Source organism: Quercus robur, chromosome 2 (genome assembly GCF_932294415.1).
Source record: "Quercus robur chromosome 2, dhQueRobu3.1, whole genome shotgun sequence".
In the NCBI taxonomy this organism is placed as follows: Eukaryota; Viridiplantae; Streptophyta; class Magnoliopsida; order Fagales; family Fagaceae; genus Quercus; species Quercus robur.
This window is the reverse complement of record NC_065535.1, coordinates 86,107,500-86,127,098: the sequence shown is the minus strand read 5'-3', so window position 1 is coordinate 86,127,098 and position 19,599 is coordinate 86,107,500. Positions and strand designations below refer to the sequence as shown.

Sequence of the window (19,599 nt, the reverse complement as noted above, 5' to 3'; positions counted from 1 at the left end):
ATTAAACCGACGTCAAAGTGCAACAACTTCGTAACAAGCACATTAACCGCGTCACACGCTAGGTCAATTGTCCAATCAAATCATGCCGTGACCGCACTCCATCACCATAGCCCGTAATCCTATCTTACCCCACTCTAGGGGCGTTCCAAATTCCAATCCTCACGTGTAAAGCAAAATCCCCATCTATAAATGCACATTTGCTCCCATCATATTCTCCACATTACAAGCTGTTACAACCTCGGAAAACGTGTTAGAGTTTCTCCGAATAGAGAAAGAGAATATATTTTCCTTTTCCTTCCTTTTATTTTTCTCTCCGAAATTTGTTTTCCCTGGAAAGATGGGAACTGAAATCCTTCACTCCCACGATTGCCTTCAAGATAGGTTTCGTAAGGAAGCCCTAACCCTAACCCCTACTTTCAAAACTCATCGAAACGCTAACCCTAACCCTAACCCTAACGGCGCTAACTCTAGCCGCCGGAAGCGTAGTCCGATGAAGATCCAGTCGAGTAAAGATCGGAGTGAGAGGTCCATGGTGGCCAAGTCTCCCTCCCAAAACCTCGTCATGGGGGAGGTCAAGATCCTCAAGCGCGGCGAGGCGTTGACTCAGCCGAAGACGAAGACTGACTTTGGCTTAACCCTCGCCGGCGCTGATAATCGGAAGCCGAAATTGAAGAGCAAAGGTGGAGATGTGGTGGTTTCGGATCTGGGTTTAGGATCCACGGACCGTTTGGGTCCGGATCCGGAAACCGTCCAGAAGCAGATTAGGGTTGCGGAATTCAACGCCGTCGACGGAATCTACGCCGGTTCGGCTTTCGTAACGTCTCCGCCTCCGAGTTCTCTGCCCGTGCCGGGCTTCTTAGGGAAGAACAGCCCCGCCACCAGCGACTTGCGCCGGTTGTTGGGTCTCGACTAGTACCTCTGCATAATTTAGTAACTTTCTGAGATTTGCTCTCATCTTTTGATTTTTCGCGTTGGCTCATGAAGTCTTCCTCGAAATTTTTGACCGGAGGATATGGCTTTGGAGTGCGAGCAAAAAAAAAAAAAAAGGGTAAAAGCAAAAAAACGAAGCCTTTCGCCGTTGATTGCTTATTTAGTTTTTTAAGTTTAGAGTAAGTCTATGTTTGTTTGTTAATTTTAGGTACAGGTTAATTTATGTTTCTGTATATAAACTTAGCCTGCTAAAGAGTGAGGACTGTGAGAGTGGTATTTTCTTCTATTAAAGGGTGTGTGCGTTTTGGGTTGGGTTTATTTTTTACTTAAATGGGGTTTAGGTTTGCTATTTACTTGTTAATCTAAGTGGTGGTGATATTAGGGGTAGTATCAGTTCGTTGGTACTTGTAGTACTAAATACTGATGTTTCTCTTCAAATTATGTAATAAAATATCATATTAGTAGTAAACAATTTCCTTTATATTTGTATGTATATTTTGTTGTTGTGACTTTTTCTATAGCATGGTTGGTGAACTCATGCTTTTTTTGATTTTGGGAAGTGGGCATTTTACCCATGAATGCATAAGAAGAATTATGGTCCATAATGGTTACATCATTACATGAATGATTCTGGTTGTATGTATGAAGTTGTTAATATCTGTGCATTTTCAGATACCCAACCCGCGGCTTTATTTTTATTGATTTTGGGGATCCCCTGATTGGCTAGGTATTGAGAATGAATTTTATTAATTTCTTCCTTTCTTTCTTCGGACTCATGAAATCTTGTCACTCCTCTCTGCTTCTCTCTTTTCTTTCCCTCTGTTTGCAGAATGTTGTCCCGTCTTAATTGTCACCCATCTTAATGTTTGAGGCTTTCAATTGAAGGCTAAATGAAACGGTGTAACATTCCTTGCGGGAGTCACTAACATAATACATTTCAACAGTTTTATATATGATTTCGTGTCTCTATCTCAGTCCTTCCTTTCTCCTTTAAACCAATTTGCATCGAGTATGGATTCTTTGTGCTTCCTCTCCTCTTCCCGGATCTCCCTTCAACTCAGCCACTCTCCATCAATTTGAATCGTGTTACTCTAAATCCCAGCCTTTCTGATAATGGGTATGTCTATCACAAATAGGGCAGTTTTTCTTCTGAAGAAGCATGTTGGGTGGCTTTGATTTCACCTGCTAATTCTAATTCAGGGTAAGATAAGAAATTTGCAGTGTTCTATGTGTGTTATTTTGTTATTATTACTTCTTGTTTTTGAATACCATATGATCAATGAAATTCCTGTTAGACGTGATATGTGATCTTTTGATTTTTTTTTTTTTTCCCGCATCCTGTTATAAATTTGCATGACTGAGCCGTCTGATTAGGAATGATTTAATTGCAAAGTGCGTAGTTATCTGAAGTGATTTGCAAAGCTTTGAAATGTACAAGTTGAGTACTTAATTTGCCAATTAGCCAAATACCTGATATCAAGAGATGATACATAACATATGGGTGTTTAGGACATACACTTTGTTAGTTTAGTCAACTAGAAAAGGCTTTATGGGTTACAGATTTACGGTACAAAATGTATACTAAACTTGAATCTTTTGACTCACTCAATGGCATACAAATGATACAATGATAAAATAATTTGATTTAGCGTTAATGAAAAAAAACTATTAAAATCGAACACTATAAATTATCAATCCTAGATCTCCTCTTCTTAAAGAAAGTTCAATCCAGTGGTGTACTTTAATACCTTATCCTTTGTGTTGGATGTCTGACTTCTACTAGCCCACAAGATGGACAAGTCCTATATGTTCGTGGTTATTTTAGCTGTGATCCAATTGTTATGTGGAACATTTTGTGGAACATTTGAGGGGACGTATCATCTCCAAAAAATCCAGTTCTCATATTAGGGTGAGAATTGCTTTCTTCAAATTGAGCTACATGTTAATTATGATGGTACTTAAACCCCACAAGTCAAGAAAATAGATATTTTTGGTTAATTTTTTGCTGGAATTTCATTGTGGGTTTAATTTACATAAATAAACTAAAATGAGAAAACTTTATTAGCAAATCCTAAATCCTAAAACATAAGAATTAATCTTATCTTAAAACATAGGAATCAAATTGAATACAAGTAAATAACAATACTTATCGTTGGTATTTTATTCAAATAAAGATATATTATTAAGTCTAAATTTAAATACTTTCAAATTAATTCAAATAACAATTTAACTAAGTTTAAATATAGATACTTTTAAATAAATTTAAATAACAGTTTATCTATTTTCAAGATGAATCTTGTTCTCAAGATTCCAAGACATGGAAATAACAGTTTATCTCTTTTGAAGTGTTGTTGATGGATAAGGAAAAGATCATGGATATTTGCACCAGTTCTTCAACCACTTCTACGAGCAATAGAAACAAAAATTCTTGTTTTCTACGTCCTTGAACTTATTGGGAATGACAAATTCAATGCATGAAATTAGAGCAGGCTTATTTGAATTCACGAGAAGATCTTTTTGATCTGTTTTTTCAACTTCATTTTTTCTTTGATCTTTAAATGCAATTTTTGTCACATCTGCACCCTCTAACATATTACTTTATGGAATTGTTGGTGATTCCTGGTGTAGGACATGATTTTTCAAAATTTCATAGGATACTTGTACTTTTAATTGTTTTATATCTCTAAAATTTCATTGGATTATTTATCTAAGATCTCTATCATTTGAAACCATGAATCTTGCATCCTTACTATTCTTTTGGACATGTCCCTGGTAACATCTAACATTTGGTTGACAATTTTCGACATGCTCTCTATTCTTTATTTGTTGGGATTGATGCTCTTGATAGGTAGATGTGATTTGGTAATATCTTGCAAATGTGATCCAATTATTATGTGAAACATTTGAGGGGATGTATCATCTCCAAAAAATCCCATTCTTATGTTCGGGTGAGAGTTGCTTTCTTCAAATGTGGGTTAGAGCTACACATTAATTATGATGGTAGTTGAAATCCACAAGTTGAGAAAATAGATATTTTTGGTTAATTTTATGCTTGAATCTCGTTAGTCATTATGCATTCAACTTACATATACAAACTAAAATGAGAGAATCTCATCAGCAAATCCTAAAACACAGGAACTAATCCAATAATCTTATACTAAAACATAGGAATCTATTTGAATATAGCAAATAACAATACTAATCTACTGCTACATTATTTAGATAAAGATTTATCGCTAAACCTAAATTTAAATATTTTTAATTCAAATAACAATTTTTCATTTTGAGTCAACACATTGCCACATCAATTTACAAGTTTTATGCAGTACTTGTAACACTTCTTATTTAAGTTTCCAAAGGACTTAGACACTAGTGTGTTTGACACTTGATGGGTTATTGCTAATCCACAAAATAGTATTTGGCATAACATTCCTCCCCCATAAAATCGGTCCTTATCCTCAGGAGATTGTTATAGGATATGCACTCAAAGTCTCAAACAAATTTTGTAGCCTAAGATGAAAGGTTTAGGTGGCGTTTACTTATATTTAAATAATATTTATTATTAAAAATTTTTATTTAAAAACTATATTTTTTTTACCTTTTGAGATACAAAATTACTAATTAAGTTTTTGTATTCAAAGTTCGCTAACATTTCTTTTTCGATTGACCATTATTATGACTATTTTCATTATTATCTTCTTGTTGTATAATTTCACTATCTTCTAACTTTTTTTGATGAATTTCTTGTTCATTTATTATAGTTTCACTCATATTTTCTGTTGTGTTTTGTTTAATACTAGTGTGGGGCCCGGCCCAAAATAATGGGCTAGTTAAATACAGGCCCATCCGAGAAGCATCGTGTCCGAGGAGAAGTCATAGGCAAAATATTATTCAAGCCCAACTGCGGTAAAAGAAACCTGTCCGAGGAGTAACACCTCCTCGGACACCACTAAGTCCAGATCAAAAAGCTCGCCCTAACCACTGCAGCTCATCCTCCAATCATATAAAAAAGAATAAAACCCAAAATATCTCACGGAAAGCTGCTACCACCACATTAAATGTATCACAACCACCCTTTTGGCCGCATTAATGAGGAAAAGACCCTTGAACAGTACTACCTTGGCCACTGCAACTCACAAGGGAGTGATAAAGGTGTTTGATAGGACAGGTGCTCAAGTGGGGGCTTAGATGATCAACAAGTGTAAGGTTCAGATAAGAATGAGAGAGCTATATAATGTAAGGGAGTCCCTCAAAGAAAGGGGACGGAAAAAATGTATTCAGCACTCAGGAAATAGAATCTTCTTTGGAGTATCCATTCTGGTGTCTTTATTCCTGCAACAACATTTTCCATACCTCAGACCAACTAAGCTCACTGAGGCTAAGTTCTTTGACCCATCCTCTACAAGTATTTATTGTGTGTTGCGCCTTGGGCCAGGGCCTGCTCAATAGGGTTTGGGCCAGGAAAATCGTGCAACTACAATTGGCGCCGTCTGTGGGAAGAACTAGAGCATCAGCCGGCACAACGGTCGAGTATGGTAGAACTAGGCCCACACCAGGAGAATCCTCACCAGGCAAACTCCCACCAGGCAAACTCCCAACAAACACAACCCGCCGAGTCCCAGAGGCAAAATAACCCCACCAACCCAGGCGGCAGGGGGAATCGTGAGGGAAGTGTGCATACTATCCGGACGAGCCAGAGTTACACTCAGACAGGTAGTCATGTGTCCCAGAGGCGAAATAGTCATCAGGCCATGCAGCGGGAAATAGACGACCTGAAAAGGGAGTTACGACGTGTGCGGCGAAAACGATCCCCCTCTGACTCAGACGAGTCTTCTAGTGCGGAGGATGCGAGTTACTGACGGAGGTCAAGGACCCCCCCAAGTGAAACCTTTTCCTACGAAAGGGAACCACGCCCTGTACGGAAATATGAGAACCTATCCAGTAAGGGTTCAGGGAACGATGTTATGAAGAAGGCGCTGGACCAGGTTTCGAGATCACCTTTCACGTATAGAATTGAAGGGGCTAAGCTGCCTCGGCGCTTCAACCAACTGGCGTTCGCCATCTATAATGGCCGAGCAGACCCGGTAGAGCATGTGAGCCAGTTTAACCAGAAAATGACAATCTACTCCCAAAATGAAGCCCTAATGTGCAAAATCTTCCCATCTAGCTTGGGATCAATGGCGATGAGGTGGTTTAACAGCTTGAAGACAAATTCCATAGGCTCCTACAAGCAGCTCACTCAGGCTTTCTGCTCCCGTTTTATCACAAACACCAGAGTCCCTCGACCCCTTAGTTCATTATTGTCCTTATCCATGCACGAAGGAGAAACCTTGAAAGCATATTCGGATAGATATTGAGAGGTGTATAATGACTTAGATGACAACCATGATGATGTTGCTATCAGCACGTTCAAAAACGGCCTCCCCACCGAGCATGGCTTGAGGAAATCCCTCACTGGTAAACCAGTTGCCGACGTTCATCAGCTGATGGATAGGATCGACAAGTACAAAAGGGTGGAGGAAGATCAGCTGCAAGGAAGGGGAAAGGAGAAGGTCATTCCCCCAAAAGCAAATGACTTTAGGTCGGAACGGTATAACCCTAGCCAGCCGAGGAAAGATTTCTCGCGACAGGCTGGACAGAGCCACCCGCAAACAGTGAATGCCGTGTTTAGGGAGCCAGTACAACAGATGCTAGAGAAAGTAAGGAACGAGCCCTATTTTAGATGGCCGGAGACCCTTCCAAACGTAACCAGGACCTATACTGTCACTACCATCAGGACCATGGGCATACCACTGAGGATTGCAGGAATCTATGGAATCACCTAAATCAGTTGGTCCGAGAAGGGAAGTTACGTCACCTTCTGCACCCCTCGAGCGGACATCCTGGTCAAGCAATACCAGAGTCTCGAAAGGATGTGTCCTTAAGATCCCCTACTGGAACGATACATGTCATCCTTGCTGCACCAGGAAGAACTGGGCCACCCATCCCCAAGGTACTGGCTGTAGATCGGCTCCACTCCGAGGACAGGAATAGGGAACCCAAAAGGTCGAAAAAGCGAAGCTCTTTGATACTGGGATTCTCGGACGAAGATAAGAGGGGAACTATTCAACCTCACGATGACGCCTTGGTGGTTACGTTAAGAATTGGAGGCTTCGATGTGAGAAGGGTGTTAGTAGACTCAGGAAGTGCGGTAGAAATAATGTACCCTGATCTATACAAGGGGCTGAACCTGAAGCCGGAAGATTTGGCAGCCTATGATTCCCCCCTTCTCAGTTTCGAAGGGAGGATTGTTACACCGAAAGGGCAGATCCGGCTACCCGTGCAGACTGGGTCGGAGGTGGTGGAGGTAAATTTTATCGTGGTCGACACTTACTCCCCCTACACCGCAATAGTTGCCAGGCCATGGATCCACGCCCTAGAAGTCGTATCCTCCACACTCCACCAAAAAGTAAAATACCCATCCAGAGGACAAGTAGAAGAAATCCGAGGAGATCAGGCCATAGCCAGGAAGTGTATGGTTGCCGCCATCTTACATCGACCTGTTGCCGAGTCCTCGGCCCCACAGAGCTCATAGCAACCAGCCTCCTCGGCCGGGCAAGGAGATGGGCTAGCCGAGGAGATAAGGTGTGAAAGTTTAGATAAGATCGCTGTCAACAACGACCTGGACAAGTTTTTTCAGGTCGGCTCTGAGTTGCCTTCTCAAGAAAAAGAGGAACTGGTCAGATTTCTCAGAGGAAATGTCGACGTGTTTGCATGGGACGCCTACGACACCTCGGGAGTTGATCCTAGCCTTATTTGTCACCACCTGAATGTCAACCCCTCTTCCACTCCGAAGAAGCAGCCACCTCGACGCCCTTCAAAGGAACACGCTAGTGCCGTGAGAGACGAGGTGGCAAAACTGAAAAAAGCAGGGGCTATTAAAGAGGTCTTTTACCCCGAATGGTTGGCAAACACGGTGGTGGTAAGGAAGAAGACAGGGAAGTGGAGGGTCTGTGTGGACTTCACGGACCTGAACAAGGCGTGCCCAAAGGACCCATTCCCCCTACCCCGAATCGACAGGTTGGTGGATGCAACTGTGGGTCATCCTCGGATGAGCTTCCTGGACGCCTTCCAGGGCTATCATCAGATCCCCCTTGCGCCAGAAGACCAGGAGAAGACGGCTTTCATGACGCCCATCGGAAATTATCACTATAAGGTGATGCCGTTTGGGTTGAAGAACACAGGCTCAACCTACCAAAGGATGATGACCCGGATGTTCGAATCACAACTGGGCAAGATCATAGAGGTTTACATAGACGATATGGTTGTAAAAAGTAAAAGGGTGTCCGAGCACGTGAAAGACCTCGAAAAAATCTTCGCTATCTTAAGGGAACACCGGTTGCGGTTGAACGCTTCCAAATGTTCATTCGGGGTCGGGTCGGGTCGGGGAGATTTTTAAGGTACTTGGTAACCCATAGGGGAATAGAAGTGAGCCCCGATCAAATCAAAGCAATAAACAGCCTACAGGCTCCTTGGAACCCGAAGGAAGTACAGAAGCTCACTGGTATGATTGCAGCATTAAACCGGTTCATATCGCGGTCAGCGGATCGATGCCGACTTTTTTACCTCCTGATAAATAAGTGGAAAGGGTTTGAATGGTTGGAGGATTGTGTTCGGGCTTTCCAGCAGCTTAAGGAATATTTGTCACGACCCCCCATCATGTCCAGCCCTGAGGCAGACGAGGTATTGTTTGCGTACATCGCTGTAACTCCCCATGCCGTAAGCTTGGTACTGATACGGGATAATAATGGGGTGCAGCGACCGGTGTACTATGTGAGCAAATCATTACATGAGGCCGAGGTACGATACCTACCTCTAGAAAAGGCAATTCTGGCGGTAGTACAGGCCACCCGGAAGCTCCCTCATTATTTTCAGGCGCATACGGTCATCGTTCTAACTCAGCTTCCCCTCCGAGCAGTGCTTTGAAGCGCTGACTACACAGGAAGGATCGCCATGTGGAGTGCGCTTTTGGGAGCCTTTGATATTAAATATATGCCCAGATCCTCCATTAAAGGTCAGGTCCTCGCAGACCTGGTAGCAGAGTTTGCTGAACCCTCTATAGAAACAATAACCGAGAAGAAAGACATGGATGGAAAATCGGTTGGCGTAATTTCGGCAGGGGGGACCTTGCAATGGAAGGTCTACGTGAATGGCGCGGCCAACCAGAGAGGATCTGGAGTTGGGATAGTTTTAATATCACCAAACGGTGTTGCCATTGAAAAATCGCTGAGGCTCGGATTTTCGGTTACGAACAATGAAGCCGAATACGAGGCCTTACTTCAAGGGATGACAATGGTTCAAAAATTGGGCGGAAGAGTAATAGAAGCTTTCTCGGACTCCAGGTTGGTCGTCGGACAAGTGATGGGTGAGCTGGAAGCCAGAGATGCTAGGATGCAAGAGTATCTAGGACAAGTTAAACGCCTGCAGACGAGTTTTGAGTCATTCAATCTGACGCATGTTTCCAGAAGTGTAAACACTTATGCAGACTCGCTGGCCACTCTTGCCACGTCCTCGGCGCGTAATCTGCCACGAATGATCCTTGTAGAAGATCTAATCAGGGCGAGTCCCATCAGCGGAAACCCGGCCCAAGTCCATCAGATCAGAAAGAGTCCCAGCTGGATGGACCCCATAAAGAAATTCCTCCAAGACGATATCTTACCGGAAGAAAAACTAGAGGCAGAGAAGGTACGTAGAAATGCTCCTCGGTTCTGGCTATCAAACGACCACAAACTATATCGGCGCTCCTACTCTGGACCGTACCTACTCTGCGTACATCCAGAAGAATCCGAGTCTCTACTCGAGGAGTTACACGAGGGAATTTGCGGAAGTCACACCGGAGGAAGGTCGCTGGCGCACAGGGCACTCACCCAAGGATATTGGTGGCCGAACATGCAAAGAGAGGCTCAAGAATACGCTAAAAAGTGCGATCAGTGCCAAAGATTTGCCCTGAATATCCACCAACCCGGAGGGGTTCTCAACCCATTCTCTAGCCCATGGCCGTTCGCATAATGGGGTCTTGATATTGTCGGATCTTTCCCTAAAGCTGTGGGGAACAAGCGATACATAATAGTCGGAACCGATTACTTCACTAAATGGGTGGAAGCTGAACCTTTGGCCAACATTAGGGACGTGGATGCCCAGAAATTCATCTGGAAGAACATTATCACCCGCTTCGGAACTCCACGTACACTCATTTCCGACAATGGTCTTTAGTTCGACAGTAAGAGCTTTAGGGAGTATTGCCGCGAGTTTGGGATTATTAATCGATATTCCACCCCCGCATACCCCCAAGGAAATGGGCAAGTCGAGGCCGTGAACAAGGTCATAGTGAACGGACTGAAGAAAAGACTGGATGAGGCAAAGGGAAGATGGGTAGAAGAGCTCCCGCACGTCTTATGGACCTATCGGATAACGCCGCGACGTTCAACCGGTGAGACCCCCTTTTCGATGACTTATGGGGTAGAGGCCGTGCTCCCAATCGAGAACAACTTCCCCACACTGAGGTCTAGCTCGTTTACCCCAAGCGGTAACGACGAGTTATTGGGAAGAAGTCTAGACCTAGCCGAGGAAAGAAGGGAAAAAGCCACGATTCATATGGCCTATTATCACCAGAAGCTGAGACAAGGGTATGATGCCAATGTTAAGCTGCGACCTCTAGGTCCAGGTGATCTCGTGATGAGAAAGATTCTCGGCAGCGCGAAAAACCCCTCTTGGGGCAAGTTGGGGCCCAATTGGGAAGGACCATACCGTGTCACATCCGTGGCTGGGATAGGCGCTTACTACCTAGAAGATCTGGATGAAAAAACCGTAACTCGACCATGGAATGTAAATAACCTCAGAAGATATTGTTATTAATGAAAATGGTTTCGCCCATGTTTTGTTTCGTGATTATCCTCTGCCTGCTAATCTATTTACGACTGTTCATAGTTTTAAATAGAACCTAAGTCCTGCATGGCTCCTCGGACCACAGACTTAGGGGAAATTATTACTCATGACAATTTATTCATAGTTTTAAACAGAACCTAAGTCCTGCATGGATCCTCGGACCACAGACTTAGGGGAAATTATTACTCATGACAATTTATTCATAGTTTTAAACAGAACCTAAGTCCTACATGGATCCTCGGACCACAGACTTAGGGGAAATTATTACTCATGACAATTTATTCATAGTTTTAAACAGAACCTAAGTCCTGCATGGCTCTTCGGACCACAGACTTATGGGAAATTATTACTTATGACAATTTATACAAGTTTTAAACAGAACCTAAGTCCTGCATGACTCCTCGGACCACAGACTTAGGGGAAATTATTACTCATGACAATTTATTCATAGTTTTAAACAGAACCTAAGTCCTGCATGGATCCTCGGACCACAGACTTAGGGGAAATTATTACTCATGACAATTTATTCATAGTTTTAAACAGAACCTAAGTCCTGCATGGCTCCTCGGACCACAGACTTAGGGGAAATTATTACTCATGAAAATTTATACAAGTTTTAAACAGAACCTAAGTCCTGCATGAATCCTCGGACCACAGACTTAGGGGAAATTATTATTTATGGCGACTATTCATAGTTTTAAATAGAACCTAAGTCCTGCATGGCTTCTTGGACCACAGACTTAGGGGAAATTATTACTCATGACAATTTATACAAGTTTTAAACAGAACCTAAGTCCTGCATGGATCCTCGGACCACAGACTTAGGGGAAATTATTACTTATGACGACTACTCATAGTTTTAAACAGAACCTAAGTCCTGCATGGATCCTCGGACCACAGACTTAGGGGAAATTATTACTCATGACAATTTGGGAAACTATTACCTAAGGGAAATCATTTTAAGGCGTGCGCGCAGTCTAGCACCGTTGCAACCCTCATTCAAATTCGCTACAAGACATCCTCTTCACCTTGACCGTTTATATCGTTATCAGCGTTAAATAAAGGGATGGTGCTAACATAAATCCATGAAAATGAAGGAAACATTCTATATTAATATTCCGAGATCAATACAAAAAGAGAGGTCCTTACAAAAGAGCGCAAAAGCAGGACGACTCTCGTTCAAAAAAAAAAAAAAATAATAATAATAAAGAGAGGAAGGAAATATAAAAATTAAAAAGCCTAAAAGCTAAGCCTCGACAGGAGGGTCTTCTTTCTGCTCTGACTGAGGAGGAGGAACCTCGATGGTAGGGTCCGCAGCCGGATCCTTCGAGTTGTCAGGCATGGGGACGGCATCTGGCACCGTCAAATCCTGCTCAGAAGCTGCTTGGACGCCGTCAGGATTCTCTCGGATCTCCTGAGGGTAGAAGACGTTCTCAGGCAGTCTTAGCACCGAATCTGCAGGAACTCCTGCAGCATCAAGGGCCTGAGCCCATGAGATGCTGCAGTAGTCCCTGCACACCTCGGGGATCTCCTCGGATAGCCTGGCCTCCGTTTCTTGGACCCCAAGCTGGCGAGCAGCATTCTTTTCAGCCTCCGTAGCCTCTCGGATCAGCTGAGCCTCCTCTTTGACCCGCCGCAGCTCACCCTCGACTTTTTGTAGAGCAGTCTTGAGATCCAGCACTGCCTGCTTCTTGGTGGCGAGGTTGATCTGGGTTGAATATAGCTCTTTGCGCTGGTCCTCCGCCTGGGTCTCGGCACTCTTCAGACCAGCCTCAGCACTTTTGCGCCGTTTCTCCGACTCCTTGAACTTCTCAGTGAGTTCAAGGTGATCGTGCTTGAGGGACCCCAAGGCTTTCTCCATCTCTGTCTGAGACTGAGCCTCAGCCTCAGCCTCAGCCCGACTTCGATTATCACGACAAAATTCCTCAGCCACAAATACCTGCTGAGTAATCTGCAAACGAAACAAAATCGGTTCAGAATTTAACAGGGTTAAATAAATTAATAAAACAGTAAAAGGATTACTTACCATCGCAAGATCCCTTTTAAGAGATAGGAAAATCTCGGGCTGAGAGAACCGCCTATAGGCCTCCATATCCCGAGGAAGCAGTAGGGGTTGCTCTAAGGCATCAGCCACGTACCCTGCTCGGCCCCGGTTGTACTCTTGGATTGACAAGTTGTAAGGGATAGCAACCCCATCCAACTTCAACTTAGGGCTCCACGTACGCGGGGTAGCGCGCACCTCAGCACGGTTCTCCTCGTCCCTGCTCTTAGAGGAGTTTGTCCTCTTACTCCTCTGCCCCTTTGTGGCCTTTTGCTGCTTAGAAGGTCGGGTAACCAGCTCACCCTCCTCAGGAATGTCAGCCTGCCTTTTCTTTTTTAGGTCGGGGATAGCCTTGAGGCCAGGATCAGTAGGGACCTGAGGGGCAATTGGAGGTGGGTCCTGGGTTTGTGCCTTGGCAGGCGCCTTCGAGGACTGACCCTTGCCTCGGCTGGACATCAACTCTAGCAGAGACTTTCCCATATCACCTCCTTCTCCGTCCGAGGAGTCGTCTGAGCAGGTTATTATGATTGGACCACCAGCCACGGAGTTGCGGTCCTGCTCTCCTTCAGGATCAGAAAGCTCAACCACGGGGTTTTGCTGAACTTCCTCCTCAAAATAAAACTCGTCTATTTCTTCCTTCAGGGAAAGACGAGATGATTCGATTTGCCCCTCAACTGGAACAGCAACACCAGGCTCTTCTGGCGGAGGTAGTTGCTCTGCTATATAGAGATGCTGAACGCCGGGTAGTACGACCGGTGGAAGATCACGTTGAGCTAGGAACCCGATCTTGGACACGTCAATCCTAGCCAACCTCGGACTGCCAGCCCTTATGGCGTGACCAATAGCTTGGAAAGAGCGGCTTAGAGGTTGATAGCCCAGAACCAGATGAGCCACACGTAGCTGTCCGTCCTCAGCAACGTAAATTTCCGACCTCAGAAGGTAGTTCAGCGCCGGCACATTCACGAAGTTTAGCCGAGGAGCGACGTGAACTTTATCTACAAACATCCAAGAAAAGTGGGATTAGTTCATGAAATTCTCCAAGTGTAAGGAAAGCAAGAAAAATAACCCCCCAATGCTAAACCCTTTCCCCAAAAGGATTGGCCCTAAAGACGCCGCACCTGGGATTCCTGCCCGAGTCGGACAATGAATACCATCGAACCACTCCCCCGAAGCAATAAGAAAATCATTCTTCACGGTCTTATTGGATACTGGAAGACAAGAGATCAATCTAACAACCTCGGATCGGGATTTAAGATAATACCCTCCACTCTCGAGGCGGTGACACTCATACAGATAAGCCACGTCGTGCCAAGTAAGACCTAGATTCATCCGTTCATCTAAGACATCTACACAGCCTAGTATCTTGAACATATTTGGGGCACACTGATGCGGCATCAACTTATGGTTGAACAGGTACTCCCTTGTAATCCTACGCATGGGAAGTGTCATCCCTCCCTCTATGAAAGCAATCATGGGGATAACAACTTCTTCCTCGCCTCTATTTGTCAATACTCCTTCAAGAGGACAATACTGCAGCCCCACACCCGGGGGAATGTGGTATTTTGCCCTAAAGGCCTCCATAGCGGCCGGAGTATTTACTAATTTTTCGAATCTACCCATCTGAGCTGTACTGGAAGAATGAAAATAAAGACCAAGGGAAAAACAAAGTCCGAGGAGGAAGTCGAAGCGACAAAGCGAACGGAACTTACAGGTATCTTCTCAAATGACCGATGAGGAAATCGGAAAGCTCTTCTATGAAGGGTGCCTCGCAGAAATGACTATGAAGATCTGAAGGAAGGATGTGCTCAAGGATTTCTGGGCGCTGGAGTTCTCTGGAGGTCTCTATTCTGATGTGCGGATAAAAAAAGAAAAAGGGAGCCTGTCTGACGTCTTATATAGCCGGGAAGAGAGAGAAAAGATCGACCTTGCCTAAAAAGTCGAGAAATAATGATGGCCGTTCGATCCACGTCTCACCGTTGGATGAAGGGGACAAGAAGCCTCCGGAAGTAAATGGCCGCGCTTCGTAAATTGTAGCGTGTCCAAAGTAACTGCCCGCACGCGCGCCCCAAGCCTTCCTTACTTCCATCCTCTCACTGACATCAAAACCCCGCTTTTCTTCTCGGAAGGAGATAAAAACCGGAGTTTTGAGGGGCTATTGTGGGGCCCGGCCCAAAATAATGGGCTAGTTAAATACAGGCCCGTCCAAGAAGCATCGTGTCCGAGGAGAAGTTATAGCCAAAATATTATTCAAGCCCAACTGTGGTAAAAGAAACCTGTCCGAGGAGTAACACCTCCTCGGACACCACTAAGTCCAGATCAAAAAACTCGCCCCAACCACTGCAGCTCATCCTCCAATCATATAAAAAAGAATAAGACCCAAAATATCTCACGGAAAGCTGCTACCACCACATTAAATGTATCACAACCGCCCTTTTGACCGCATTAATGAGGAAAAGACCCTGAACAGTATTACCTTGGCCATTGCAACTCACAAGGGAGTGATAAAGGTGTCTGATAGGACAGGTGCTCAAGTGGGGGCTTAGATGATCAACAAGTGTAAGGTTCAGATAAGAATGAGAGAACTATATAATGTAAGGGAGTCCCTCAAAGAAAGGGGATGGAAAAAATGTATTCAGCACTCAGGAAATAGAATCTTCTGTGGAGTATCCATTCTGGTGTCTTTATTCTTGCAACAACATTTTCCATACCTCAGACCAACTAAGCTCACTGAGGCTAAGTTCTTTGACCCATCCTCTACAAGTATTTATTGTGTGTTGCGCCTTGGGCCAGGGCCTGCTCAATAGGGTTTGGGCCAGGAAAATCGTGCAACTACAACTAGTAACAACTTTATCCATTGATCTTTTTGTGATTAAATTTTTCTCTCTCTCCCTCTCTCTTAGTTTTTCATTTTCATATTCAGTTGGACATTTTCTAATACACATTTTATAATTGATAAATATTTCTAAATAAACGAAACATGATTTTTAATAAAAAATTATAATTTAAATAAATAAAATTTAAAGTATAAAACAATAGAACATGATTTATCAAAAGAGAGGTGCTACGTTCATAGCATTTTTATAACAAATCATAAGTGGTTAGTTGTTATTGGTTCAAATTTGAACTTAACACTAAAATTACTTTTTTGCCCCAACAATAACAACCAGTAACAACCTGCCACATAGGATTTGTTGTAAAAATGTTGTGGACATATCATTTCTCTTTATCAAAAATAAGATTACAACTTTACTAAATGATTTGATCATTTTATATTCTAAATTTGCACAAAGAAAAATTTATTCATCACATAACTCAAGAAATTAGTACGAATACAAAGCAAATTATTATAAAAGGATAACTAATAAAAATATACCTAAAAAAATTAAATAAATAATTGGAAATATTAAAAAAAAAAAGAGTAAAAAGGGAAGCAACGAGATGGGAAAAGTCAAACTAATTATTATTATTTTTTTTTAACAAAGTAACAAATCAGTTGATGTGATGTGATAATGATATAAGAGTATTCGCACTCGCTTTTGTGAAAAATCGTGTCTATTTAGTATAAGAACTTATTTTTTCTATTTTATATAATTAATTTTCAAAAATACTCATATCAAATTATTTATTATATATTTTATTTTATTAAAATAATTATTTTTTATTCTTTGTTTATTATTATCTTGAGAGAGAGAGAGAGAGAGAGAGAGAGAGAGAGTTTGATAAGACAAGTGATGAGAGAAAAAAAAAAAACTACAGTAACCATGTAAAACTGAAGTAAATTTGCAAATTTATACATTAGCTTGACTTATTAAACGTGTAAAATTAAATACTTTTTTTTAATATTTTGTATTGTCTGATGCAAATGTTCAATCAACATATGCAAGACTATTATAGTCTAATATTAGTTTAAAAAGGGTATAGGCTATACTAGAGGTGTGTGTGTCAATATGTGTGTAAGTTGACGGTAGATAAATTAATAGGTTTTGTTCAAATTTCAAAATGATAGATAGTAAATGTGGGGTCTTTTTAATATACAATACATTCTTTTAGCCAACAAAAATGGGCCCTATTATTTATTTATTTATTTTTTTCTGGGCAAAGGAGCCTTAATTAAAATATACACATAAATATATTATATTATAGTATCTATATCAATATCTATATTTTATATAAAAAAGGACAGTTGGGATAGTTGTTTGACAAAACGGCTTTTGAAATGGTAAAACGGCAAGAAGTAGTTTGAAGCCTAGCAACAAAAAGTTTGAAGCCCAGCAGATTCTTTGAAACTCTAGAAACATCCACGTTTGATTGAAATTACTTAATTGGTCCTAACTTCATTTGTGAACTAAATAAAAATGGGCCTTTTTAGTCCTTTTGTTGTTATCTTAATGGTGTTGCCAGACATGTACAACTCAAGAGGGCTTGAATTACTTTGTTGCTCCTAAAGGTATGTCTGAGCTAAACAAATTTGGAGCCCTTTTTGGTCTTTTCCTCTTCAAATCAGGAGTAATCCCAGGCACTTTTGACTTTATCTTCATTCTATTGATAAACACAAACACAGCAGACGGTGAGAGGGATAGAGATAAGAAAAAGAAAGAAAAAATTACTGGATCCCGTCCTATTTCGGCAACCTCTCTGAAGGCCGTTTGTGTGTTTAAACAATAGTTTTTAATTTTTTTTTTAAATATTCGTAAGTGAAAAAGCATATAAAAATATGTATAATGCTTAAAAACTGAAAACATGTATTTGGATTCGCATACCAAACGGGGCCAAGTAACTCATTGTTCTCAATTGTTTGTTATGTTGCAGTTTCTTTAGTAATTGGATGCAATCAAATTGGAGTAATTTCAAGTGTTGAGAAAAAGCAAGAGTCTCATTTTCAGTGATAGACCCAAACAAAACTTGATGTACTGAGACATGCCTTTAGTGTTTTTGGCTCGGTCAATTTGGTGAGAAAAAACTCAGTTTCATGACATCTGGCCTCTTTTTTATTTTATTTTATTATTTTTTTTAACACCTACTCCCTCCGTCTCATTTTGTTTGTCCTGTTTGAAAAATCAAACTTTTTAAGGGAACATCATTTATTGTTTTGCCTACCTTTTAAAAATGTATAAGTTTCCAAAACTACCCTTAAATAAATTTATCAAAAAATTAAATTATTAATAAAATAGGGATATAATAGGAACATTAGTAAATTAATGATTTTTATTTTTAGAAACAGGACAATATTTTGGGTTATCCCAAAATGGAATAGAGGACAAACAAAGTGAGACGGAGGGAGTATATGTGTAGTGCTACAAATCACCTTTGAGTTCGGTTCGTTTTTGTTTTTTGTTTTTTGTTTTTTGTTTTTTTTTTTTTGTTTAAATATTTATAGCAGTGATACAGTGTTTTAATTGAGGAGTATAATATTTTTACAATTTTCAAGGTGTCAATTCTTTATAGGTCAAAATAAATCATACTAAGTCCAATCACAACTAAAAATAAAATTCCTGTTAAAAAATTATGACATTTTGGTGTCGTCACAATATCATACTAAGATGTGATCAACTTAAAATAAATGTATTGTGAAAATGTGACATTTTGTTGTTATAGTATTTTTACAATTAGGTGTATGAAACTTGTGAACAACTTAAGTTTCATAGAGCATTCGTATTAGCTCATGCAAAATGATATAAGAGACTATTTTGCCATTTAACACCAAAAATCATCCACGTTAACTTATGCATTTATTGTAGTACTTGTGCAAATATACATAGGCATTGTTGTTGTGAATTTCAGTTTTTATTATTTCTTTTTCGAGAATGAAGGAAGAAAGTGGATGATAGTTTTGTTATTATCACAATATTTTCACAATTGTGGAGTTATAGTTGCTTATAAATCAAGAATAAAATAATAAAATATTATACTAGGACCTACTACAACTTAAATTAAAGGTATTGTGAAAATGTGACATTTTGTTGTTATAACAATATTTCCATAATTGTTAAAGTGTAAGTTCTTTATAAGTCAAAATAAAATACAGTTATTATAAAAATATTATGATATTTTGTTGAGATTAAATTCTATAAGGATGGAGTGTAAAACTCATGTTTTACATCATCCAATAAGTGATTGTCACGTCAGCATTTTACTTAAAATTTAATACGTCCAACCACACCTAATAGCATCTTGATAGATTCCCAATTTGGTTGGTTTTATATATGGGTATTAGAATTGATTAAGTGTGATTGTGTTTATTCTTAAATATGTGATAAGATGATATGACATGTTGGGATTAGAGGGGTAAAACATGGGTTTTACACCATGTCCTTATAGAATTTAGTCTCTATTTTGTTATGTCTCTAAACATTTTTGGTTTAGTCTATTTTTGTGAACCAAAAATCACTATTGACTATCTCTATCTTAAATTTATCACTCCTCTCTGTTTCTCTCTTTTCTTTCCCTTAACCCACAAAACACACACCAACCCCTTTGAAATTTCTGTTATTCTTGTCATTTGATCAGTCTTATGTTTTGGACTTTTGCTAATTAATGCTTCCCTAAACTCCATTATAAAAGGATAAGCACATCAGCCCACAAAACACACACCAACCTCTCTGAAATTTCTGTTATTCTTGTCACTTTGCTTGCAGTTTAACTCTCCCCAACTCATAAATCATTCCTCTTAGCCCGGACTCTCTTAGCCTCAGACATTCCCTTTC

At 41.0% G+C, this 19,599-nt stretch overlaps 1 protein-coding gene across 1 annotated transcript; it reads left to right on the top strand.

The window, feature by feature from the left end:
* The first annotated feature begins 209 nt into the window (after window positions 1-209).
* Window positions 210-1,423, top strand: LOC126715535 (uncharacterized). Its single transcript, XM_050416175.1, has one exon. It carries the CDS (start codon window positions 338-340, stop codon window positions 911-913), a length of 576 nt encoding a protein of 191 aa, XP_050272132.1. The 5' UTR covers window positions 210-337; the 3' UTR covers window positions 914-1,423.
* Window positions 1,424-19,599: the final 18,176 nt, after the last annotated feature.